The following is a 27,689-nucleotide window of genomic DNA, read 5'->3' as shown; positions in this document are numbered from 1 at the left end:
GAGTCATTTGGAGAGCAGGGAGGAATCCTGAAGCGTCAGGCTAATCAGGACTGGTGTTCAGCATGCAAGTTAATACAGATGTGAGAACTTATTAGACACTTAGATTTGAATTACAGAATGCACTCCCATACACACACATGCACACACATCTGAGAGCAAGCACCGGGCTAAAAATAATGAAATTGAGCCTCACCTTGAGCATAATTCCATCACACAATTCTAAAACATCACATGTGTATGCACACATTCATATACACACATTCATACCCACGCACATATGCATGCACGCAATCATACACACAGACACCCCACCACCAGCAGCCCAAAGTCTACATAATAATCCTTCATATTCCGTTTCTCTTTACGATGGGGGAGCTCATTTAACACTGAAGCGATGGTGGTTCCCTCATAAGAACCCTCTTACAGGAACATGAAAGCAGCACGAAGGAAAACAGGCCTCTGCCACGCCGCTCAAAGAACCTGCTGAAAAATATGTGGCCGCTCCGCAGATACCAGGGGCCAGAAATAACACTGGTTGGCCTGTGAGGTGAGAGACAAATCCTTCATATTCATACTTCCACACATCTCACACTGTCTGTGTGTGTGTGTGTGTGTGTGTGTGTGTGTGTGTGTGTGTGTGTGTGTGTGTGTGTGTGTGTGTGTTTGTGTGTGTGTGTGAGAGAGAGAGAGAGAGAGAGAGAGAGAGAGAGAGAGAGAGAGAGAGAGAGAGAGAGAGAGAGAGAGAGAGAGAGAGAGAGAGAGAGAGAGAGAGAGAGAGAGAGAGAGAGAGAGAGAGAGAGAGAGAGAGAGAGAGAGAGGGGGAGTCAGCCTGGCAGGCAGCTCACAGACTGACAGCCTTCTCATGCATGACTGTAGTGAAGTAGTGTTGTATTGATCTAGTCACACACCACGGTCCACATCTCTCAAACTGGTCTAATTCACTCTGACACAGTGTGGTCATCACACTGAGTTTTAATGGTAGAATCATGAAATGTCCAGAGGGCAGGACATTCAGTGAGATATCCTATAGCAAATAGGACTTCAATCATACCAACGTAGCTTCTCATATCTGTCCACTTTTGTTTTACTTTTTTCTAATCAAGAATGCAGGCGTGCACACACACACACACACACACACACACTCCAAAATGTAAAAACAATCTCTTTTAGAAGCTGGGTGGTAAATTAGGCTAAGCCAGAGTGTCTCTCTCCAGAGTAATCTCCTAGTTGTGGAGGGTTGGGGAGAGCAGGGGCAGGCCAGGGTTGCTGTGGCCAGGGGGCTGAGGGGCAGATCTGGGCTGGGCTGATAATGAGAGGGGGGATCAGGGAGAGTTATGGAGGTCTTAACACTCTGAGCCCCCAGGGTCATATTGAACTGCTGGTGGTCGGACACCACACACCACAGACCCTAGTGGGTGATTTATTGATTATATGATTCAGGACACTGATTAGTTTATAATTAATCTATGTTACACTCTTAGAAGAAAATATGCTATCTAGAACCTAAGATGGTTATCCTATGGGGACAGCGGAATAACCCTTTTTTAACCCTTTTTTCTAAGAGTGTATCGTCCTCTGGGAAACAATTGTCACTGTTTTTCACTGTTTACTGCCTTAGTCCTGGAATCAAAACAGACACAGGCTAAACCTCTGGGCTGTATCCGCTTTGGGAGTTGACATGTCAGACACCCAGGTAGGGTGACTCTGGTGGGGGTCAGTAGACCATAGGCTGCCCCTAGGCCATGAGACCCACTCAGCACTCAGCCGTTGAGACCTGGCTGTATCTCTGCAGGTTAGCTGGCAGGCTGGGTGTGTGGCTGGGTCGGTGAGTGGGTGGTGGTCAGAGAGTTATGGAGGTTTAACCTGGTGTGGTGGTGGTCAGACCTGAGGCTGTGATTTGTTAACATGCTCAGACAACAGACTGACCAGACTCAGAGTAAATCATTCCCCTGGCACCAGTGACAAAAGTTAGGCTGTTAGTCCCCCAGTCCCTTCTTTAATCACTCTATTCACCTCTCTTCCTCAACTTTAACTCTACCCATGCAGAGACACACACACACACACAGACACACCACTCTAGCCAAGTCAAACAGGGCTGCACCATTGAGCATGTTTACCCTCCCACTCATGGATCTGAAGCTGTAGTAATTAAGACCTGGCTCTATCACCTCCCTCTACTCCTCCAGCTCAATGACCACACACACACACACACACACACACACAAACACGCACGCACGCACACGCACACACACATGCAAGCAAGCACGCACACACGCACACGCACACACACACACACACACACACACACTCTCATCCAAATCCCAGCACAATTAAACCAACACCCCTTGTTCTCTCATCATTAGTCCATGGCTCCTCTGGGCCAACAGCATCTCTCTGTGTGCCATGCAGAGAGAGAAGAGAAAGTCCTGAGGGGGTTCCATTTTCTTTTCCTTAAGGGCTAGCCAACCTCCTGTACAGTGAGACGTACTAGCAGAGCTGGGCCTAATTTGGACCGACACAAAGAAAATAGGAACAGTAGAACGTGTGTGAACACATGAGAGAGAAGAGGGTCAGTTTTACATGTAGTGTGTTTGGAAGGTGAGGGAGCCAGGATGAGGCAAGTCTGGATTGTCTTACCATTACTATTCCTACTCTAGGCAGACCACAGCCACGTAGGTTGATGAAAAGATTAATTGGAGGAGGTTAAAAAGCCATTTGATCCTTCTGAGCTTGATTTAATGACCTGTTCAACACTGAAACAAATATCGGCTGCACTTAAAATAGGAGCGCTGTGATCAAGAACAGAGCTTCTCTGTCATAAGGGCTTTGATTTAACTTGTAAAGCACTCTAACACAATAAAGAAGAGTAGCGATGCAGAATAAAATCCTACATAGAATGTCTCGCACAACAAAGGGATGAACACAGAATTCCACAGCTAAAGACTCCCAGCCGAAGTTCATCAATGTTTCCTTGGCGACTGATACATAACACAGCAGACAAAACATGAGCGGGACTTGTTTTCTTCGTGTGTGTGTGTGTGTGCGCGTGCATGTGCGTACGTGCATGCGTCAGTATGTCTCCCATTATGGGTGTACTCTGACAAGAGAAAAGCCCTGACTGCTTGTCATTGCTTTATTTATTTTTCTAACTTTCATCTGCAAGCCACTTCCAATCTGCCTTACCAGACAAATGTCTTCGGTCAGACCCAGAGGTGTCATTAAGGATGGATCCCCATGTTTCACCAGACACATGAAAGGGCCTCTGGCTATGTTATTGTCTCTGTCTGACTGTCCTTCACAACACCTGTTCCTAGAACTGAAAATGTGACTCACATTGTCCCACTCAATTTGAGCTGAAGTTTCCCCATTCAATAGCTAAAGGATAACACACACAAACACATAGAGAATGACATCAGAGCCAGAAAGGTATGAACACTCATGTTAACTATGTTGCAGTGGGAGCTCTGGTGTGTTGCTTACAGGGGCAGCTGATTCATGTTTTAGCCTTACCCTCTCTCTGTGTCTGTGCGTGAGTCACAGTTTACAGTGTGCTGCCAGCAACGGTCTGTCCGCCTGGTTAGTGTGCCAGCCTGTGTTTCAATGGGGTAAAGTAGGCTGGGCTGGGGATGGAGATCAAAATAATGGGCTGAGTACAGAACGGATCACTTTCCAACACAACATGCTCCCAGACATCTGAGGACAACACACAACCACTCATACTGGAGATTCATTTCAACAAGGTCTTTCATCAGTTTTCATCAGATCGGCTTGCTCTCAACATTCATCCACACAAGACTATGTGAGAGGTGTAGACTGTTATGTATGGCTATGTTGTTGTTATGGTATTTTAACTAGCTGTATTTAACTGTGTTATAACACAGACAACACAAAGCAAATGGAGCCTTCTGTATTTCTACATCCTTGAGCGATAGTAGGCTACTATTTATTCAGTATTAGAGGCCAGAATGATAAATTAAGCAAAAAGGGAACTCCACTCATATCTGATTTGAGATAGCGGCCTGAAGGGGCTCCTGTGTTTATCCCAACTCTAATTATTTATCCTGATGCTAAAACGTTTTCCAATGAAGCTGATCCACTTAACCAAGAAGAGCAAACAGTTCAGGTCTCCACTATAGACCTTGTTCAGATTGTATTTTCCCCCTACACGCTACAAAACCAATAAATGTCCAAATCCTGCCATAATAAATAATTAGTGTAAACACTGTGATCTGCTCTACGTTCTCCTCTCCTGAGGAGAAATTCACCAGAAGCAGACGTTTAAAGTGTGTTTGAATTCCAGTGCTTTCCGTGACCTTTTTGGACATCGAACAAAGGAGTTAGACCAAGGTAGTGGAATCAAACCGTCACTGACCACGTCCTGAGATGTTTGCAGCCACAGGTAAGTGGGTTGTTTATGATCATCATACATCACACTGCATTAATGTGGGAACAGGATGCACAGCCAAGTCCTCATACTGTTTAAAAGGAGGGAAGGGTTTGTAGTTCTACTCCCTTCAGTAAGATACGTATTAGGGACTCTGGGCTGCAGATGTCTACTGGTGTTAGAGGGCAGGAGGTCAATACCTTAGACAGGTCCTAGTGGTAATAGAATTAATGTAAACATGGGACCACCAGAATGTTTCATTAGTGTTGAATTTATTCCAGCCCATGTTTATCTTATAGCCCAAACACTTTTGCGGAAAGACAGGGAATTTATCGTCAGATCCCTAAGTGTCTCTTTCCCCCGGTTAGACAAAAATACTAGAGAACGAGGGGGGAGCCAGGGACCACTGACATGCAATTCCATTAAATTAGACACGTAAACAAATACACACTTTGCACACACACACAACTTAGGAAAAGCCCATGGTGGTATTTTAAAAACATTTGCACGCCTGTTATCCTATTCACCTATTTTCTGTTATTTTGTTATGCTTGTTCGGAGTTCACAAAATACAAAACAAAACTTTAATTAACAATAATTAGTGTTCAAATGAGTAATTACCTGTAAAGGATTCACTTTATTTAGTACACATACTGTACATAAAAAAAGGCCAGTACTTTTCTAAGGAGGGAATGCATTAATGATGTTATCTACAATTCCATATCACCTATTTATTTTTATGAAACCATTCAACTCTTAGTCCGCCTGCCCACCTGCACTCTTCCCCACCTGTGGTACTTCAATATATCACTCATTATAGTGTTTAGGAATTAGAAATAATATTTTTTCCCTCTTATCCCAGATGTTCATCCTCAACACCCTGCTCTCTCATTGGTTCGTTAAAAGTCATGTGTAGCCGTGCTTAAGCAGTGTGTTGCACCCACACTGACGATCCTACATGAAACATCTGCCACTTGATTGATTCCTCAATCAAATTGCCCATAGCAACAGAACGAGCAGGGCCTTTTAAAAGAGCCATTTCGTCCTAATACATGGCCCATTACCAAATAGCCATTCATCACATTAACCCTGCCTCCAGAAGAGAAACCTGGCAGGGTCCTCCTGCATAGTGACACAGTGCTCTCTCTCCCTCTCTCTGCTCTCTCACTGTCTCCAGTCAGGACACACTCGGCATGTCTGCTGTGGCACCACTGTGTTTACCTCTGGGGTATACAGACAGATGCAGGCCGGCCAGACAGACAGACAGCTTCAGCCCATGGCTGCCAACCTAGGTGAGAGCAGGAGACACAGACTGCTGCCTCACAGAATATGGAGAGGTTTTTCCAAGATAATATGTTGTAAACATTCCCTTGGGGAAAAGAAAGTTGTAAATTGTAAGATTACTAAGATAGAAGATTAAAATAGGCTTGGACTTCGTTTTAAGAAATGACAAGTGAAATAAAGAGCTACCATTACAGGGGAGTATTCCATGTTGTTACTGTATGGATATAATATGTCATCGTGGTTGCATTTGTCTTCTCTCGCAGAGACCCAAGTGTAGCCATAAACTCAGTGGTGGACAGACACACAGATCCTTTCTCTGGGTCACTAAGGTCCACTGTGGAAAAAAATACAAATCTAAACACACTCTCTCACACACACACACATTCAAAAAACACAAAACGATATATTTTTTTACAAGACTAAAAAAATAAACACTTTTCCCAAGTCTTTAATTATAATGAACTCTTAGTGCTTTAGCTGGAATTAAGGAGCTTCAGCCTCAGCTGTGGTGAGCCTGATTACTTAATAATATAGTGATAAACACAACTATCAATCAAACCGCCTGACAGCCCTTAGAATTCAGGAGAGACTGTCCAAAATAAGAGCTGCTGACTCTCTCATTTTGGCAGTGTGTGTGTGTGTGTGTGTGTGTGTGTGTGTGTGTGTGTGTGTGTGTGTGTGTGTGTGTGTGTGTGTGTGTGTGTGTGTGTGTACATGTGTGATGTGGAGACACTGGTCAGTGATATAAGGATAAAAGAAAGTAACAGAGGATTAATTGTCAACTCGGTGCATTTATTTATTTACAGAGTAAAACTAACAAGGACACTTGCTCAAAAACAACAATTGTGCAATCACACAAGCCCACGGTGTGGAAGGCTACAGCGTGATGGCAGGCCAGGACATTGTATTTTAATCACAGGCGTTAGCCACGGTTGCATACTCATTCCAGTTTCAACAGTTTTAAGAGCTCAATGCAAGTTCAAGATTAAAACGATGTATTTGGGAGTGCAGAGATTTCTCCTCTAAAGCATCTTACAAGGGATCTTCCAGATATAATCTGGATCTGGGAGAGTCAGAAATGTATTACAATAAATGATTATTACACAGAAACATCACATACACATATCATTTATAATTGTTGCATGAGCCAGAGAAAGGAAATTACTAAATCTTTCCTCATTTCATTTCAATGGGCATAGCAAAAAAACTAGAATGATTGTAACACACTCAGCAGAAAATTATTACATAAAAATAATACATGTTCGGTCTATTACGCCGTGAAAGCCAAAACAAGCTGTATCCACATACTGCAGTACACGGATCATTTCACTCAATGACGGAGTATCAATCAGACTTTAATCACAGAATTACAATATTAATCTCATACCTTATATTTTCATACAGTACAATATATTTTAGACTTACTCCCTGTTTTGGCTGATCTGTAGCTAGTGTCCCTACAGTAGTGAATAGGTTAAATAAACCAAGTGCAACGGTACAAGAGGCCAGTCACAGTGAGATGAATCACGGCTCTGCTCTAATACTGCTGCTATTCTCTCTCACTTCGCCACTTTTAGCAGACCGTGCCTTATTTCCTTCCTTGCGTGACTCCAGAAGGTAAACACACCGCCGGAGCGACTCATCACGATTTCTCACGTCGATGGCCTGATACAAACACAGGCTGGGGTCAGGGGTCAACTAGGAGGATTATGAGACATTACAAGGTACAGTATCCCCCCCCTCCGAGTCATGTTCTGGGCCCTGACACCCTCTGTTCTCCGAAGAATTCACGGCTTCCTGTGGCCAAACCCGCACGCTTGCCCACTCCAGCCTACAGAGATAGAGACAGAAAAACAGAACGTTAGAAAAAGAGAACAAAAAAATTTGACATTTGGGGTGATGGATCGCCCTCTTCGCCACGCCGTTGTTCAGCGAAACGGAAAGAATGCTGGCCTGATGAGCGTGTATCTATTTTCTGTCCAGAGCCCTGGGGCCTGCCGAGAGAGAGAGAGAGAGAGAGGGAGCAGCCGGAGGCGAGGTGGGGCGTCTATGGGCCCGGGTTCGACCGTCTGCGTGGCGTAAATGAGCTTCATCCTGTTTCATGTAGTGGTGAATTGATTTACGAGTAGTGAAAAGCCTGTTTACCACGGCCTGCCAAGTTGCCTTTTTGGACGATTGGCACTTTTATAAAAAGGGATCTGGGAGAAAGGCCTAATCAGCATTTTGCCCTCTGCTAAGCCCAGTGTTAGAGGGAGAGGAGGTAGAGATGGTGGTGGAGGGTGTAGTAGTGTTGGTGGAGTGGGGGGGGGGGGGGGGATATGCTGCTGTTAGAAACTTCCCTTCAAGGCCCCCATCTGAAAAAGGGCCAAACACAATCTAGCATCAATCTCTGTGCTGTCACCCTGCACTCTGCTGCCTTTCCAGCACCATTGTTATAGAGCAGACCAACGGAAAGAGGCCGGGAGCAGGTGGAAATAAAAAGCCCTTTGACAACTGGAGGGGAAAGATTCCTCCTGAGATCCTCACGACATTTACACAAGCCCCAGGGAGCAGGGACTGGCTGTCCACGCCAGTCTGGATACACACTCCGATTCATAGGTCTGGACAAACACACACACACACTAACAGAAATACTGTACTGTCCAATTTCAGCCGCAAAACCTGTCTGCTTCACACTTTTCAACACTGTCTGGTCTACTGCTCTCAACCAAAGTATTCATCGCTGTTACTGTTGCAGGGTATTACTTAGTATCACATGTTACTAAGCAAAGTTTTATTTCAGCCCTTCAGTTAACTGGATATACTCAGAATCATTCTGACATGCCTGTGCTGTGCCATTGTCTTTGCTGTGGTGAGAACGTATGGTCTTTTAGAATGCATTTAGGATACACTGCTGCACAGATTCCTGCAGGTCTTTCAGAAGTAGTGGTATAAGAACTCCCAGTCTTCCATGTGGTCTCAGTGACCTCTCTGGAGACCTTGACAGTATATACTGTTTATTCCTCACAGACACAGTGGAAGGCACTTTGTTGTGGGCAGAAATTAGAGACTGGGAAGTCCTCTTCATGTAAGTCGTGGTATAACACACTCAGACACTCATCCAAACCCAGCCAGCCAGCCCGGACTGCATTCCTTCACTCCGGGGAAATTAAAGATGTACATTTTAGCAGAATGTGTCTCTCCCCCTGACTCCCCTTTTCTGCCTCCAACCTCATCCCTCTCTCATCCCAATGCATCTCTCTCCTCACCCCTCTGTCTTTCTTGCGTATCCCCCTCTCTTCTGTTCCAGCTTCACCCTCCTCTCCCCTACCGCATCCCTCTCCTCCAATCCCCATTATCGGCTCAGGCCTGGCGGGATCCCTGTCACATGATGCCAATGAAGTGTGATGCTTCGCTGGGACCCCCCTCTGTTCAGGAAATGCTCTCGGCCTTTTTCCCACCCTAGCCTTCCGCTGTGTTACCATTCCAAAGCATTCCTGACTGATTCTGACCACTGCTGGGCCATGGGTTCCCACAGACAAGGAGGATCTGCTCCCCAACTCAAACAGAGTCGAGTGGAGGCAGGGGTATCATGTTGTGGGCTGCCAAGCCTGTTTATGGCAGAATAGAGAGGCCTAAGCTTCACAATAGGCAATTACCATCCCCACTTACCCCACACCCCCTAACCCACCTCCCCAAAGTTTACATTTGTGGTTTGTATGTAGGTGGGTTCTGCTCTCTGGGCGGATTAAATATAGCCAGGGACCGTTTCAGAGGAAAACCGTAAGGGACTGACTTGGATTCGGAACTTGCATTGCAGAACGACGTCTCCCATTGTTTTGCACTGTTTGGGAATTCTTAATTGCTTTTTCCGAAGCGGCTCGCCACAGGAAAATCCCCCTTCAGAATGGGAGAGAGACAGAAAGAGAGAGAGATGGTGGGATGTGAGTAAACACGCATGTAAACCTGCATCATATAAACCTGCGTATGCTCCAATCAAAGTCCCATCAGCAACTATCAAAGCCTCTGTAACTAACCTGTATCAGAGCTGGCTGTGGCCGGACTCTCCCTCTCTCTGTTGTGTTCTACTCTGACGGTTTCTTCTAGTTGGGTTCTCCCTGTTGATGTATTCCCTTACATCTGTGAAAAACTGCCCTCCACCAGCCCTGTGTTGTGTGTGAGGCTGAGAGAAGGGGGACACCAAAGGAGGTTGCACACGCACAGTGACATTACCCATTCACTCTCTGCCCTGTGTGGGGCAGGCTGGGAGGCCTCCAGCAGCAATATAGCATAGAGCAGAGTAGAAGCATGCAGTGTAAAACAGTGCAGGACTAAGCAATATGGTGCGTGAGAGGGGAAAATGGTAATCTCATAGCGGTTTCTCTGGCATTCCACTGGAGGCGAGATTACAGCGATACTCAATCTTTTCGATCCGTACCTCTCAATTATCATTAGCACTGTCTGACAGACGCAATCCCCTGGTGGAGGTCTGGTTGTCATAGGAACTGTTGTCATCACTGGAAAACCTTCTCTCCCTCATCCAACACAGAGGGCTGAAACGGGAAAAATAAAGAGTTGTACAGCTGTACATGATACAGATTTAATATCAGAAGAAACAGGGTTGTGAATTATTAAAAGAAACAATAACATAACCATGTGGGGAAAAAATGAAAAAAAACGCCTGATCATCCAGCTGGCCCGCTGTATTCGCGGAGAGTGCGCGTAAATGATGACCTGATCTCCAAAATCCCACCTCTATATTTCCATCAAAAAGGCACAATTTCTCCATTATACACGCACCTCTTAATTTCAAGTGTATTGAAATTCCATTTAATTTCAAGCTTTTATCAGGAGTTAGGTTGTATAATTTGCTTTCACTTAAGTGAACTAGTATAGTATAAGGGACGTTTGATAATTCCCAGTGTCGTTTCATACAGTTGAACTGTTCTGTGGTTCATTAAAGAAATGAAAGAAAGGTGTCTATTACATTAGGTTGAGGGCTATTGAGGATTATTATAATTTAGTTCAATGACTCAAAAAGGTTTGTTATAGTGGATCAGTCAGAAGAGATGCAGCTCTGGTTGAACAAACATGGGCATCAATAGGGGGTTATAGCAGAGAGGTAATCAGACATTAGACAGCACTTTGGTTTGGTTCAGCCTTATTTAGCTCTAGGAATGCACAGTAAGTTAATAAAAGTGTGCAGAAAATAATAAATGCCTTGTCAGATGTCTCACTGTTAAACAATCTTGATTAAAGCATGCAGCTACTGTCCTGACTTGGCAATATTGTAAGGCAGACATAAGTAGAAAATAAACATTTGAAAAAATATATATAATGAAAAGAATAAACATAAATAGGGATTACTGTAATTTAATTACTTGAGTGACTATATTTAGGTATAGTTTACAGATTGAGAAACTGGAGATGAACAAGAGTTGACAAAAGCACTTGGAAATAAGTGCCAACAATATACAAAACCCTGCCACAATGGAAAAAAAATCCACAATCACAAGAATGTAAAGTTTCTGGTGTTTTTCTTTTTGTTTATCATAATGAGCTTTAAAAAGTCTAAAATTAAAAAATAATAAGGCTAAATTGTTGTTTTAGCGACCCTCTTCTTCCTTATGACGATTACATATCTGTTGTTTCTCTTCTGTCCTACAAACATGCTGTCAGTCTGTGGCTAAAACATCAATCGCAGATATTTGAAATGTTGGAAGATTTTCCTTCTTGCACTGACCACATTTGGACAGTTTTGAGTTTGTAAAACTTCTGGAACTGCCAACTCTTCAACACCCGTGTCCTTCAGCCATGTCAAATAATGTTGTGGTAGTGTAAGCCGAGCTTGTGTGATCACAAAATAAGACAGAAGGAATTTTACATATGCCTTTACTCATATTGTTATTCCCTAAAAGCCCTATTTCCCCCTGAAAATACGGCTGTCAAAAAGGATTCACATTTCAGAGAACATGAGGACTATGTTACGAATAAAATACGCAGTTGTATCCTACTGAGAGGAATAAGTGGAGCGGCTTTCGGATTGACAATACCTCAGGGACGGTTGGGTGAGGGTTGTTGTTTGGTTGGTGCGCCAAGCTTTCCTGGGAAGCCGGGGGTTCTCACACAGTACAATCGCTGCGCGCACAAAATGACTCATCTCGTGTATTTGGGGTTTGCGGGTTCTCTATATTTAAGGAGAACAATACAGAGTCTATTGTAGTTTAACAAGCATAAAAACGAAATAAAATGCCAGTTTAAAATGAAACAAAACATTACGGATATATCAACATAAACTGTGCGACTGAGTTCCAGCGGCTATTTTAAGAACGCATACGTTGGTATATATTCATGTAGCATATTTAAAATAAAATAAAAAGAGATCTTGTTTTGGTTTTGGTTTCTGGGTGATACTTCATCGAAAGAGGGTTAATATTCTCATATTGATAATCATACGAATAGGCCTACCCAACCCACTCTCACAAAACATAGGCTATAAACAAATATAGTTAACATGATTAGCTATCAATGTCGTGCAGAACAAACAAATAATGTTAACTAGCTATAAAAAAAAAAAAAGGAAAAAAAGGAAAGAAATATTAACTTTTCATTATCATACAGGTCCACCTGCATTGAATGGGAATTATCTTATGTTTGATTAGATGTAATATGATATTGCATATTTAATTTTTGCATTATAAATAGTTAGTTATCCAAGAGACACTTCACGTGAATGCAGCTGAAACTGCGAAATGTACCTTGATAAGGGAAATGTCAGCACTGAACAGGCATGAGGGCGAATGAGTGACCAAAGGGAAACCCACAATCCAATGTTCTCAATAATCAACAACAAATAACACTCCCTACAGAATATAAGGCTTACAGATATTGAACGAATGTATTTTCCATAACTCGAATAATGCACTTTCAATTACATTTTGACTTCTAAAACGGGTCATACATTCTCAATTTCATAGGTCAGATCATAAAAACAATCACTTGCATTTACTGATCAGTTAATTAAAGGCCCATTATTCCAAGTTAATTATAATTCATGTTAGTAGCCTCACAGTCAGTGGTCCAAATAAATGGACAAATAGAGCTTTCATATAAATGTGTAAATGCAAGATTTTTCGATAGGAGAATTTGCCCACACACCGAACACACACAACACAGTGCAACATGAAATTCCTGTTTTAGTGTGAGACATGATTGATCAATGGACATGTCACGCGCTGTAGTAGGCCACCCCTGGAGAATCCTCGTCTTGGACTCTTTTTGCATGTGAAGCCTTCTAAACAAAGAGATAGAGAGCAAGGCCAGGTGATAAGAACATTACTGAAGTGTTCGTGTCAGATACGAGATTAATATGTGCCCAAGACCGGAAATTGACCATTGAACTGAAAGGGTCTGTTGTGTGCCATGTGCTTATTGGCTCCCTAATTCTGATCAGAAAAAAGTTGTAGGGCCTTCTATCAATCAAAATCCATTTGCATGAACCAGTAACATCTTACTGTGGGATGCATTGCAAATAAAATAGGTCCTGCTCATAGGCTAAATGGCAAGCCTACCAGCAACAATATCTGAATACCTTTATCACCAACAACTTCACAAAGAAGATAAGGCTATGACATTAACAGAAAGCTGAAATGGCCTGAAACATCCCACTGGCCACACCACGTCATTTCAACGTGGAAATGTGGGTAATTTTTTGTTGAGACGTTGATCAATTAGATTTCAACCTTTATTCGCCCACTCAAAAAGACAGCCAGAAGTTTGATGATTTCCCAATGTGTTATCACTATGCTTTCATCTATCTAAAAGCACAACCAAATTCTAATGGCAAAACAATGAATGATTTTTGGTTTAGTTGTCATCTAAATGTCGAGAGTGTACTATAAGGTTATATCTGCAGAAATATGACTCAGAGATAATTGTCTTTAAAGTTCTGAAACCTCATTGGTTTGAATGGTGTCAGCAATTATTTATCTAGTATTCTTTTGAACTCAACAACATGAATTGGGGTATTTAGAGTACTATATAGGTAGAGAACATTGAACAGAACAAGGCTATGACAATAACTCAATTTGGACAGAAATACAGATATAACCTTATAGTCCCAAACTCTCCATGAGTTATCACTCCACTTTCAACCATTTAAAAGCACAACAAAGTTCAAATGGGAATACAATGTCAGATATTTTGTATTTATACAACAGCTTAAATCATTATCACTGTGCTTCATCTAATAGCACAACCGAATGACCTGGATTGTAGTTGAGATTACATTAAAAGTACATAGTGCAAGTGATCAATGCTGTTTGAGATTTTGCACAGATATTTATATTGTGAAGATCTCCACAGACCTGCAACCTTTTCGTGCTATCTTGAACATGCACGTTTTCTATGATTACATAATAAGACTTTTACAGTTAGAGTAACCTCAAAATGTGGCCATGGATGTGTTCCTCATTTTAAGGTTGAATAAAAACTGTTCCATTAGTTTGTAAGATAGCCTTCACTTTAGGCTATTTACTCTATTACACAAGCCATATCGAATTGTGTTAGGTTGGCAAGCAACCAAATATCAACATTTATAGGCGACGTATCTAATGCTGGGATAGTTTCAACTGAGCCACTGGCTTAATCATATTCATTAACTTTTATTTTTGGTTTAGTTGGAGACCTGAATTCAACATATAATTTGTTAATAAGTTAATATGCTATTTACTGTATTGCAAAAGTGATATTGAATAACCAAATATCAACATTTGAAGGAGATGTATATTTTGTGCCACTGATTTAGTGACTAATTCCAGTTTGTCTACAAATTAATAATGTATATGTTGGATTCATGTCTCCATCTCTACCAAAAATCAAAGTTAAAGAATATAACTAAATCAAATCAAACTTTAAATGCACTTTAAATAAAGTTTGATTTAGTCCTATTCTTTAACTTTGATTTTTGGATGAACTGGAGAGGTGAATCCAACATATTCATTATTAACTTGAAGATTACATTTGACATCAACCAGAGCTTAAAGTCCTAGGCCTATTTATTGTCTATTTTTAGTTGAATCCTGGGTTGAATTGAAACAATAGCTGTTGATGTCTTCACAAATGCTATATAGGCCTAAATAGTTTCATTGATGATATGACTTATAGAGTATTGTTACATTTAATTTGCTCTAATTACCCTTCAGAATGACTTCGATAGCAACAGTATATATATTTAGTTAAGAGATCTCTCAACAGTCATTCTCACTATAGCACATTGGTAGTAGTCAGTGGAAAATACCAAAGGTGGGCTTGGTTAAAACACTGGATGGGAGACCAAATAGATAGCTGTAGATAGATCAACTCTCCTGTAGGAGGTGCTGCCCAGCCTATTGTTTTTTTTCTGATAGTGGATATAATGTTGAAGATCTGATGTTGTTTCAAAGGTACAAATTCAACATATTTTATACAAGGTTTGTCTATGTTGAAAATGGGTTAGCATGATGACAAAATTCTGTGGTAGGAAATTTCACCCTCAAAACAACTGTTTATATTGATGACTTTTTGCAAATTCAATGTATTTTCCAGGTAGATTCAACGTCACAATATGTTGACAAATTACTTTGAAACAAAGTTGACTCAACCAGTTTGTGCCCAGTGGGATATGGTGTATTCGTTTTGTTCATGGTAGATGTGTGTGCGTGCTGTTTAATCCTTTATACCGTGGGTATCGTGGGACAGCGGAGTTACAGCACCAAAAGGACTCCCCTCTCCCTCGCCTTTACGCACACCGGCGCGCACCTTGGAGATCCAGTGGCGAGATCTCGCCAAGTAAATTAAAAAGTCGTAGAACGCGATTCTATAGTGCTGTTGATTGCATGAAAGGGTGGGGCCCATCAACTATACCGTTCAGATCAATGTAGGGGCCCAATGAGCGCAATCAGCGGTCTGCTAGCAATCCAGTCCTTTCTCATTCACATAAACACCACTTGAACAAAAATATACACGGCCACCTACCGCGCCAGAGAAAGTGATGAGGGGGTGCACACACCTCGATATTATACTGTTTTCAATTAAAACGACAACGCTAGACGGCCTAAGCGACGCATGAGACAGAGATATCTAGTTTCAGACCATTTGAAATTGAAACCTGCAGTAATGTATATACTGATGATGCTTGTTGCGAAAATAGCCAAGTGCGTGTAAAAGGGAATCAACATTGTTTGTGTTCTTGGGACAATGACAGGTAAAATGTCCCCCTAAATTGCTTAAAATTCAACTTCACATTCATATGTATATTTTATATTGTCAATGTCCATGAAAGTAGATAAGAAAATGACTGAAGGGACAAATTGTTGTTGATATTACAACGATTTTCTTAAATTTAGCTACTGTCATAAAACAAAAGAAAAAAAGAAATGATGCATACCTTTGTTGATTTCGTTGTTGGATTTCAAATGGTACATTTCAAATAGGCTACACGTGCGCACGGAAAGTGTGAATGAGTATTTTCATTGTAATGTATCAAGATATCTGCACTCGTTCTTGATAAACTAAATACTTGATGCATTGTATAATGATTGTTCTCAGCACATGCCTTTTAAAACAAAGACAACATTTTAAATTGTTGAACTGTTTTCCATACAGTGATTACAGCAACCCAATGTGCATGTAATATGTACCCTCCAAGTATCCTACTGGTATTGAACACTGGATGTTCCTGTGCGTAATTAGGTTACATAACGGCATTACCTGACTGGGCGCATATGTGCACCTATTTCCTCTCTTAGTTCCCATGTTTCCCTTTAACTACTCCTTAAGAAATAGATCACATGTAAAAATAGGACAAAAGTATATATACCCATAGGCCTACATATTTTGACAATATGGATAGAGGTCTGTTGCATTCTCACAGGACGCCCTGAGTTACATAACATGCACAATATGTGTATTATTATAAATATTACAAATATGTGTATTGTTTCTTGTAAGATAAAATATGTTGGTTTCAGGATTTCAGAATTCAATTTTACCAAACTATTCTTTCCATTCTTGTTCAAATTGAGATCTTGTATTCATTTATTAACCTTTATTTACTCAGAACAATTTTGGGAGTGGTATATAGCTATTTAGCAGTGCCTTCAGAAAGTATTCACATGCCTCCACTTTTTCCACATGTTGTTGTGTTACAGCCTGAATTTAAAATGGATTAAACAGAGATTATTATTTTTTACTGGCCTATACACACACAATACCCCATAACATCAAAGTGGAAAGATGTTTTTGGACATGTTTACAAAATAATAAAAAATGAAAAGCTGAAATGTCTTGAGTCAATAAGTATTCAACCCCTTTGTTATGGCAAACCCACATAAATTCAGGAGTAAAAATGTGCTTAACAAGTCACATAATAAGTTGCATGGACTCTGTGTCCAATAATAGTGCACCCCACAGATACAATTATCTGTAAGGCCCCTCAGTCGAGCAGTGAATTTCAAACACAGATTCAACAACAAAGACCAGGGAGGTTTTCCAATGGCTTACAAAGAAGGGCACCTACTGGTAGATGGGTAAAAAAAAAAAAGCAGACATTGAATTTCCCTTTGAGCATGGTGAAGTTATTAATTACACTTTGGATGGTGTATCAATACACCCAGTCACTAAAAAGATACAGGTGTCCTTCCTAACTCAGTTGCCAGAGAGGAAGGAAACCGCTCAGGGATTTCACCATGAGGCCAATGGTGACTTTAAAACAGTTACAGAGTTTAATGGCTGTGATAGGAGAAAACTGAGGATGGATCAACAACAGTGTAGTTACTCCACAATACTAACCTAATTGACAGAGTGAAAAGGAGGCTTGTACAGAATACAAATATTCCAAAACATGCATCCTGTTTGCAACAAGGCACTAAACTAATAACGCCAAAAATGTGGCTAAGCAAATAACTTTATGTCCGGAATACAGTGTTATGTTTAGGGTCAATCCAATACAACACATTACGGAGTACCACTCTCCATATTTGCAAGCATAGTGGTGGCTGCATCATGTTATGGGTATGCTTGTCATCGTTAAGGACTGGGGAGTTTTTCAGGATAACAAAAGAAACGGAATGGAGCTAAGCACAGGCAAAATCCTAGAGGAAAACCTGGTTCAGTCTGCTTTCCACCAGACACTGGGTGATGAATTCACCTTTCAGCAGGACAATAACCTAAAACACAAGGCCAAATCTACACTGGAGTTGCTTACCAAGAAGACAGTGAATGTTCCTGAGTGGCCAAGTTACCATTTTGACATAAATCTGCTTGAAAATCAATGGCAAGACCTGAAAATGGTTGTCTAGCAATGTTGAAAAGAATAATGGGAAAATGTTGCACAATCCAGGTGTGGTAAGCTCTTAGAGACATACCCAGAAAAACTCACTGCTGTAATCGCTGCCAAATGTGATCCTAACATGTATTGACTCAGGGGCTTTGAATACTAATCTGATCAAGATATATTAGTGCTTTATTTTTCATAATATATATTTTTTAGAATTGTTCTTCCACTTTGACATTAGAGTATTTTGTGTAGATCGTTGACAAAAAATTACAATTACATCCATTTTAATCTAACTTTGTAACAACAAAATGTGGAAAAATCAAGGGGTATGAATACTTTCTGAAGGCACTGTAATGACATTTGCATAGTACTAGCATTATGGGCTTCACGTGAGGTTCTTTTGTGTGATCACGTTGGTTAATTGCCCAAGACACAACAGTCCATAGCCCACACATGGGTCAAATAAGAGAAAGGACAGAATTGCAAAGCGTAATTGTTATTCTGCAGTAAACCATTGAATAATAATATTTAGGCATGGCACAACTATACCCTAATATATTTTTAAATATTATCCTATATTTAGAATCAAAACAAATGCATCTCTTGACATTTAGCAAATGCTTTACCAAGTAAACAAAGCATAATTCCAAATCATGCACTCAAGGTTCTATTCTAAAATCCTGAGGCGTGCAAAGAAGCGACTTCAAGTGTATCCAGGTCCAATGAACTTGCGGCCCTAAGGTGCAGTTATAAATTTGATCGATCAATCCGTCACAAAGCTCTCCAAACAACTCTGCTGCAGCCTTTTGGTGACCCTCCCCGTCTCCACTCCAACACTGAAGCGGGTAACACACTGATTTCTCAGTGCCGAGACCGTCATTTCAGTTTCTAAACAAACTCAGGACAAATTTTGTTTAAAAATTATATATTCCCAAATGGCCTGTATGACTAATTACAACAGTAGTTTGTTAAATGTCCAGAAGCCTACACAGGTTTTTTTTTTAATGACCCCTTAATCTAAAACAATTCATTTTTGTTCTGGAGTCTCATTTTCCCATTACAAAGTTTTCTAAATGGTAATGGCAGCTGTAAAAATATATATATATATATATATATATATATATATATATATATATAATATAATATATATATAATTCAGTTTAAATAAATACTCTTTATATCTAAAAAAAAAAAAAAAAAAAAAAAAAAAAAAAAATAAGGTATCAGATTTGGCATTTGTGGTGGGTAAAACAGCATGTGACATGCTGAGGTTTCTCTCTTATAGCGTTGTCGAGGAATCACCTCACAGTCACATTAACTAAAGAAAGTAGCAGTTCTAATGTATAATTGGGTGAGTCTTGGACAAGCTATGATAGGCTATATGATATAAACTAAGTAGGCTAATTCAAGGTTTAGCCTGAATTACAATCTCCCTCGCAGTGAATGCAAGATAAATAGACTCCGAGTGTATCACTGTTGGTGCACAGCTTCAGCAGTATGCCTATCACAGTTGATTGAAATGTCCACGCACAGAGTGTTGTAGTTGTACAACAAAAGTTGCTCAAATAAAGGCCATGTGTTTCAAATGTGTATTTGGGTGTGTGCATGGGTAAAAGATGGTACTGTACTGGTTGAGGTCTGTTGCAAAATGGATATCTAATGTATATCATCTATCTTTATGGTTATTTCAACATATAGGTAAAACCTCAACACTCCCTCAACAATATAATGCATCATTACGTCCATGTAAAAAAATAAAATAATAGGCCTTTGGGTCAAATTTCGTCGATTGGATAACAATAAGACCATTTGGAGAGGCTCTCTGTTGAGACAGGCTGGCCGAATGATGTGGAATTCCTCCACCTAAGTGGTCGAACATTCCTGAGGATGCAACGCTGTCAAATATTTCATTGGTGGACGTCATGGAAAAAGTACATGAATTAAACTACGAGGGGCAACTGGGAAGCGGTGACCTCGGATTGCCGTAAAATGACGACAAACACGATCCTCCAACAGTGACATTATGAGCGTAAATCTATATAATTGGAGTGAACCCTTTCCTCCCTCTTTACAATACGTCCATGTAACCAGTAGGCTGCCTAACATGGGTAAGGCGGTAAAGCATGTTATCTAAGAAGCTAAATACGGCCAATGTGACTTCAGCCAATGTTCTATAATAACTTCATTATACAATGTTCTGTGGAAAGAAATCAATAGAATTCAGAGGACACCATAACTCGTTTAAAACCACGCAGTAACAATAATTCGACTGACGGAAAATAGTCTATAATATCAACTGAGAGTCCAGAGGGACCATTAATAATTATGCGTAGCTGTCAACAGCTTTTTGCGGAGGGGTTTAACAACGCGCCAGTCATCGGCGCGTCCCCCTTCAACGATCAATGGAGCAACTCGCGTCCCACTGGTTTGGGTAAACATTTAGGGATCAATTAGCCGTGGACATTAGTTTTTCAAAGTGCATGTCAAAGACGAGTGGTGGGGTTAAAGTGTGTGAGAGGGCCATTCGGCGTGTGGACGGTCACGATGTGTTGAAACAAGGGCGTGATTCTCGGAATGAAGTCATCAACGGTAATTAAATGCAGGGGGAAAGAGAGGACGGGAGCGCGCCTGCCCCCTCTCTCTGCGCGCTGGGTGGTCCGCTCCCCTGATAAATGCGTGGGCTTCATTCCAAGCGAGCGCCCGGTGTAGGGACCGGTTAAAACAATACTACTACCTATATACATTTCTTTACTTGGGTTTCAAACTCAGCCGCAACAGCAAATCCCACCATTGTACCTCTCGCATGCCCTGTGTAGTTGACAACGGAGATTTGTATATTTTCATATTTGCTTTCCCCTTTGGCAAAAACGTCACGAAGGAGCCAAGCCAACAACGACATTTACGGAGTTTTATTGTAACACAGGCTGTCCTTCAAATACATGTAGGCCTATACACGCTTCAGAACATCATCTTACGTTTTAATAGATAGGCCACATCAAAATGACATGATTTTAGTTTTCGAAGTTTGATAAAAATGAGTGGGCCTAAATAGCCTACAATATTCACGTGTAGACGCATATTTGCAGGACCACTACATTTATTTCTAGAATATTTTAATTTCAAAGACTGTTAAAAAATCTTAGTCAAGAAAAAACAGTAGCCTGTATAGCCTACTTTTATGAGACCCAAAATGTAATTAAGACATTTAGTATTTACAATTTGCCAAAGTATCTGTGACTGATTTAAGTTATTGCATATCTAATATGTGCATAAATTACACGATTGTAATCGAGCAATAGCACATAATAAAATAGTCAGACCAAAACAGCAGAACCACCGCGAGCTAGCCCGGGGAGTGAACCCGCGCACAAGGCGCGCCTGACTGAGGGTTGAGGGGCTGGGAGCATGTGCGCTCTCCGGGGAACAATGAACAGTCTACTGTCAACAGATTTAGTCTATGGACCGGCGGCTCTCCACTACACACATACATATAGCCTACCGGTTCAAGGATTAAATGAATAGCCAGAAACTTTTTACATTTAGAATGGTGGATGAGGTGCAATGAAGCGCTTGGAGACCTAAAGTAAAAAGTGCTGTTTAAAAACAACACATTTTCTAAATGTAGCCTAATTACTTATTTTCTTATTCTAATTTTCTAAATGATAAGCCTTGTCTAGTGTCATGTTTATGAAAATGATGAGCCTAAGACAGTTCTTTGTTAACAAGGAATACCCTTCGAACTTTCAAAATGCTAAATAAAGTAGGCCGATGTGCTACACATCGCTTAACTTTGTAACTCAGATGATATTTCTTTCCTATTTTTCTGTGACACTATAGTCTGGTTAGGCTGCCCACCACATTAAAATCAAATGCCTAATTAGACCTTCATATGGTGCCCGCGTCCTATCTAATTCGCACTTCTAACTGCACAACAGGTCTAGTAAATCTCGATTGGAAATAAATTGAGAAGACGGCCCGCAGCCAAATCGCTGTCTTGTTTTAACTGACAAAAGTTGAAAGTGACTTACCTTGATTCGAGCACCATTCTGAGGGGAGAGAGTTTGGTGGGCGTCGATCTGAAGTCCTCATCCGAGTTTCAGTGCTCAGTGTTCGGCTAGGCTCAGGGCGCTCTACGCCTCTGTTCTCCTGTGTGAACATAATTATACATGATTGAAATCCCTTTTTGCATTTACGTTGAAAAGTCCTATCCATACACAAGGAGCTGTCTAAAACGGACATAATGCATCAGATTGAGTATGAGCTGATCTAGCGGGGCTTTTTGCTTGATTTTTTATTTAAAGAAGGCCAGGGAAAATGTTTACATTTTGCTGTATAAACATCCTGCCCATGTTCCTGTCTATCTTTTAAAGAAATCAGCAGCGTGGTTTTGAATAGAGGCATTTTCTTTCAAATAAGCGTATTTTAAGCAGCATTTTAAACATACTCCAAACTTTAATAAGTAAAAGTCAGTGAAATGTGCTATGGTGAGGTTGGTCTGCTGTATCTGACAACTGGAAAACCAGTTTTATATATCACGGTGGTTGTGCACACAAGCTTACTAAAAACATGCATTTTCAATAACTTTTTTTGAAGAAATATTGTCGCTTCGAAAATAAAGACTATTCAACGTTGCAAAGTTCTAGTATAGGCCTCTGTAGCCTGTTGCATTAGGTTACCATTTATATTCTGAAAACAGATATTCAAGTAAGCTATGTCCTATATTTTAAAATAATTCCTGTTTCATGCAATGAAAAAATGATACTTTATTGTTCAATAAAATGTAATTTTGAGTGTTAAGAAAGATCCTTTCACTGATTCTGAGTTGGAAAAAAACTGCTCCCAGACAGACTAAAGCCAGGCAGATGTGCTCACACCACAGCCCATCACGATGGAGTGGGAGGGGACTGGGCGGGCCCAGCGCGCCAATGACGTCCTGATGGTCAAGAGCTCGAGCTAGCAAGGCGCTGATGGCAACGGATAAGTAAAAGGCGAGCTCCTCCTGACGCACGAGAACACACCGACTGAAGTTGAAGTAGCTCCCGTTGCTCCCCCATTTCAATTTGAACACTCACTACGGATTTTAAGGTTCACATTGGCTAAGGAATTTAGGCACCAAAAGGAAGAGCGCAATAACGCACGGTTTACAGAAATTCAGCTTTGCTTTTGACCGTGTGTAGTTCCACAGCATCGAGATTATTGGTAACCATCTTAAACCTTTCTTTGATTATTTATACGAAGTTTCTAGAACTACTTCAAAACGAGGACGTGGATATTTTTGTCAAACATTTTTGCCATTGCGCAGATAGGCTAACTAATGACGGCAGAGATCCAGCAGCCCCCAGCGCAGACTCCTGCCCAGAGCAGCCCGATGTCTGCCCCGGAGAAGCCCCACGGACAGACCACTGTGATGGAGACCGCGTCCTCCACCACCAAAACCAAAAAGACCAACGCAGGGATCCGCCGCCCGGAGAAACCCCCCTACTCTTACATAGCGCTGATAGTAATGGCTATCCAGAGCTCTCCCACCAAACGCCTGACGCTCAGTGAAATTTACCAGTTCCTCCAGAGCCGCTTCCCGTTTTTCAGAGGCTCCTACCAAGGATGGAAGAATTCCGTGCGTCACAACTTGTCCCTGAATGAGTGCTTCATAAAGCTGCCCAAGGGGCTCGGACGGCCCGGGAAGGGCCACTACTGGACTATCGACCCAGCCAGTGAGTTCATGTTCGAGGAGGGATCCTTCCGCAGGAGGCCGCGGGGCTTCAGGCGTAAATGCCAGGCGCTGAAGCCCATGTACAGTATGATGAACGGCCTGGGATTCAACCACCTCCCCGAGTCCTATAACTTCCAGGGAAGCGGCGGGGGCCTGTCCTGTCCGCCCAACGGCTTGTCTCTGGACAGCGGGATTGGGATGATGAATGGACACTTGGCAGGCAACATGGAGGGGATGGGACTGGCCGGGCACTCCATGTCCCACTTGTCGGCCAACAGTGGACATTCCTACATGGGGAGTTGCGCAGGATCCACGGGGAGCGAGTACCACCACGACAATTCAGGCTCGCCCCTCCTCACCAGCGGGGGAGTGATGGAGCCGCATCCCGTCTACTCAAGCTCGGCCTGGGCTCAAGCGCCTTCATCCTCTCTGAATAACGGAGGTTCTTACATCAAGCAGCAGCCACTGTCTCCCTGCAACCCCGGAGCGAACCCGCTGCAGCCCAGTTTACCTACGCACTCTCTAGACCAGTATAATCTTCATCAGAACGGACACAGTAACACGGACTTGCAAGGTAAACGAACATCTCCAAATGATTACGCATGCCTTTTACAGTCAGTCATACCCAATAGCCTAAAATGTGTGCGAAATAAACACTAGGCCTAGGCTATAGCCCACTAATAGCTTTGAACCAAATCAAAAACTTCAAAAGTAAATTATAAACGAGGTGAAGAAAAATATGAAAATATCTAGGCCTATGGAGCATTGCTTCGTAGAAAGCAGATACAAACTTAACAAACGAAGATTGCATATAGTAGGACTATAGCAATAATTTAAAGGTCTTTAGGCAGCCTTCGCCTACTGCAATCAGTGCAGTGGGCAAAGATATGGACTGAGCACTGGGCATGCTCAGTGCATTTGTTTTCACATAGGCCTACAACAACTCCAATATGCCACAGCACCCGGTCCTCCGGGATTCGCGTGCGAGCAGGCCACTGTCAATTAGTACCATCCCACCATCGAGCTCTCCAGACGGTTCTCAGCCCCAATCAGAGGGGTTTTCCCAAATTAAATGAACGATTGTCTACCCAAATAATACGATGCACAATATTACAATTCACCCTATAAATAACCAATTAGGCCAACATCAAAAAGCTCAGAAGTCACTTTTGAAAATAGGCCTATTATTTTTTAAACATTTTATTTCTATAGACAAAGGTAAATGTGTTTTATTATTATGGATAAGTTAGGGCTATATGCAATCCCCCAGTGGCAATACTAGTTTATTATCTTTCCTTGTACCAACAAATATGTATTTCTAACTAATTTGCTACCACCTTTTCTTTAAAACGCTGGCCTATATCCTTTTCGACTTGTGGTTCTTACTAGCCTATTCAAAAATACATCCATACGGTTTTTGCCAATTGACAGCAACACACTCACATTGGGTTGGCATGCTATATGGCATAAGGTGATTTAAAATATGATTTACTATTGTATCTGTTTTCTCAGGTATTCCACGGTACCATTCCCAGTCTCCCAGTATGTGTGACCGGAAGGAGTTCGTCTTCTCCTTCAACGCGATGACGTCCTCAACGATGCATTCGCCCAGCAGCAGCTCCTACTATCATCACCAACAGGTCGCCTACCAGGACATCAAGCCCTGCGTCATGTGACAGCACTTACAGTGAATAACGGACATCACTGACTTGAGCCACTAAAGCCAAAGCGGCTGCAGGGCTGAGACGAGCGAGCAACCCAAGGATAGAAGGCAGGCCCTGGAACGCGCTGTAAGAGAAGCAACAGTAACGCCAGAGAACCCATAAACTAAACTACTTTTCACACAAAAAAAGGATTTGGTACAGAGACATAAATACGTGCAAATGCAGATTTTGTTAAACTTCAATGTTTATCTCTCTCAGAAACCAAAAAGGGAGTGGAAATATCACAGAACAGCCTTGTGGTGTAGGCCTAAGCTGTGGGCTTTTTCAAGAAATGTCTGTGTGCCACACAAGAGGTAAAGCAGACACCGGTTGACACTCACCTCATGCATCTCAACCCCAGCTGCCGCTTGGTACTATAGCTCTGCGGGCGGATGACTACCACTTGAGAATATTTTACAATGTACAATAATGTGTATTATTTTTGTTATGCATTCAAAAGATATACTGCGGGGACATTTTCATTGCTCATTTATCCGGGTTAGGCTACTCGGCTCCATCGAAATGATAGTTAGATTTTTATTTTATTTTCTGAGAAGTTTGGACTAAGCTATTAGGCTACACCATGCATTGCATTTTTTAATTAACAACAATACATTATCTGAATTAAGGAAAGATTAAGGCACTTTTTTTGAATAGCAAAGCGCAACTTCTTATTTATTCTGTGCATATTTTTAATTGTACAATTATAGCCACAATCTGGAATTATGCTTTATTGGCAATATTTGCCATGATGCGTTCTTATTTGTTTTAAAACGGAAATGGAAGATAAAGATGTAAGCACTGTTAGTTACATGTCTATTTAGGTGTATATATCCGTGTAGACACCCGTTATTTTTAAGCACTGTATAAATTGTACATGATGTTATGCTGAGTATTTGCATACTCGAGTGTCTTTAGATTAGTCTGTATATTAATACACACGATTTGTATAAAATTAAACGTATTGGCATGCAGTTTGTTTAACTGGCTGAAACACCTATACAATTATTTCTGTTTCCATTATTTTGACACTTCTCGAATGTTCTTTTTTTCCCTAGGTTAAAAAAATGTTTTTTTTAGGTACAATTATACATGCTGATACAGTTCAGTCTATTCCACTGTGTGGTGCAACAGGAAGGCCTTTAAATATTTTTTGGGTGTTCTATTTTAGTTGTCTTCAAACTATTCGTCATAAAACAGCCCTTAATATTCAGATATTCTGGTAATCAACCAAATATTTTCATGTGAAAATAGGCCACACATATTTAGGAATTGATTGAGGTTTAGACAAGAATAGGCCTATAGGTGAACACTTCTAATTCATTAGTATAGGTTACATCCATTAGCCTATTGACGGTCATGTTAAAGGAGTTAGCTAACCACACAATAGCCTATGGTTGGATATAAAATAAGACAAATATCTGTTGGAGGTCGAAAACTCATGTCCAATGTGTAACTGTGTAATCGGAGTGTGTTGCAATTAACCCGTAACAAATCAAAGCCAGCAGCCTCGGATTCGGTTTCAAAGAGAGGGAGGAAAACGCGTGGCCACCGCCGATAACTATTTATCCTTCTCTTATAAAGGCACAACGGGCTCACATACTGCCTTTTCTGAAATACGGCATTCTGGATGTGGGGTTGTTTTTACTGAAATGTAGTAGGCTGTAGTCAGTATAGCCATTGCTAAATAACATTTAAATTGGAGTTATTATTTTAATGTGTGGTTATGTATTTTTTCAACCTTGAGATGATGGGTTATTCTCACTGATAAAACATTACGTTATCTGGTTTGCAAATTATTATTTTTTTAAGTATCCAAATACTTGTTGACATCTGTCCCATTTGTTATTTTGGAAATGTCATTTTGGCCAGAATGCAGGCCTGTTTCAGCCCCAGATCACTTGAAATCGGCGCGCTTCATTTGACTTAAATGCGTAATTTATGCACAAATCCATTATGCGCAAATAGGTAGAATTGCACTGAATTCCCAAATAACTTCCTCTAGTGTCACAAGCTATAAAGAACACTTCAACACTATACTAGAACTAGTAAAGTAAAACATATATTCGAATGAAACAATACAACAAATGCTGCATTCACTATCAAAACGTTTTGACTGTAATACTGAAATACTGGCTGTTCAAATGTACTGTATTGAACCATTAGTGTAAGAAAAAAGATTTAGGCCTACTCATATTCTAGAAGTAGCCCTATTATATCAGTGTCTGAAGAAATGCCTCCAATTGCAAAGGAAAAAAGTAATCGCACAAATATTATATTCAGTATTTCAATAGTCACTTCAACTTGATGTTA

The 27,689-nt window shown here is 41.1% G+C and overlaps 1 protein-coding gene across 1 annotated transcript; it reads left to right on the top strand.

Annotated features, from left to right (window-relative positions):
* Nucleotides 1-22,971: 22,971 nt before the first annotated feature.
* LOC311111499 (forkhead box protein F1) lies at nt 22,972-26,379 on the top strand. Its single transcript, XM_084154236.1, has 2 exons — nt 22,972-24,247; nt 25,186-26,379. Exons 1-2 carry the CDS (start codon nt 23,278-23,280, stop codon nt 25,347-25,349), a joined length of 1,134 nt encoding a protein of 377 aa, XP_084010362.1. The 5' UTR covers nt 22,972-23,277; the 3' UTR covers nt 25,350-26,379.
* Nucleotides 26,380-27,689: the final 1,310 nt, after the last annotated feature.

Source organism: Coregonus lavaretus (genome assembly GCF_964263955.1).
Source record: "Coregonus lavaretus genome assembly, chromosome: 37".
NCBI lineage: Eukaryota > Metazoa > Chordata > Actinopteri > Salmoniformes > Salmonidae > Coregonus > Coregonus lavaretus.
This window is presented reverse-complemented; position numbering and strand designations above follow the sequence as displayed.

Bases quoted from the DNA above. Each gene is read 5' to 3' on its own strand.
- LOC311111499 (XM_084154236.1), top strand. From the start codon at position 23,278: ATGACGGCAGAGATCCAGCAGCCCCCAGCGCAGACTCCTGCCCAGAGC. The intron at 24,248-25,185 runs GTAAACGAACAT...CTGTTTTCTCAG, and splicing joins CAGTAACACGGACTTGCAAG to GTATTCCACGGTACCATTCC.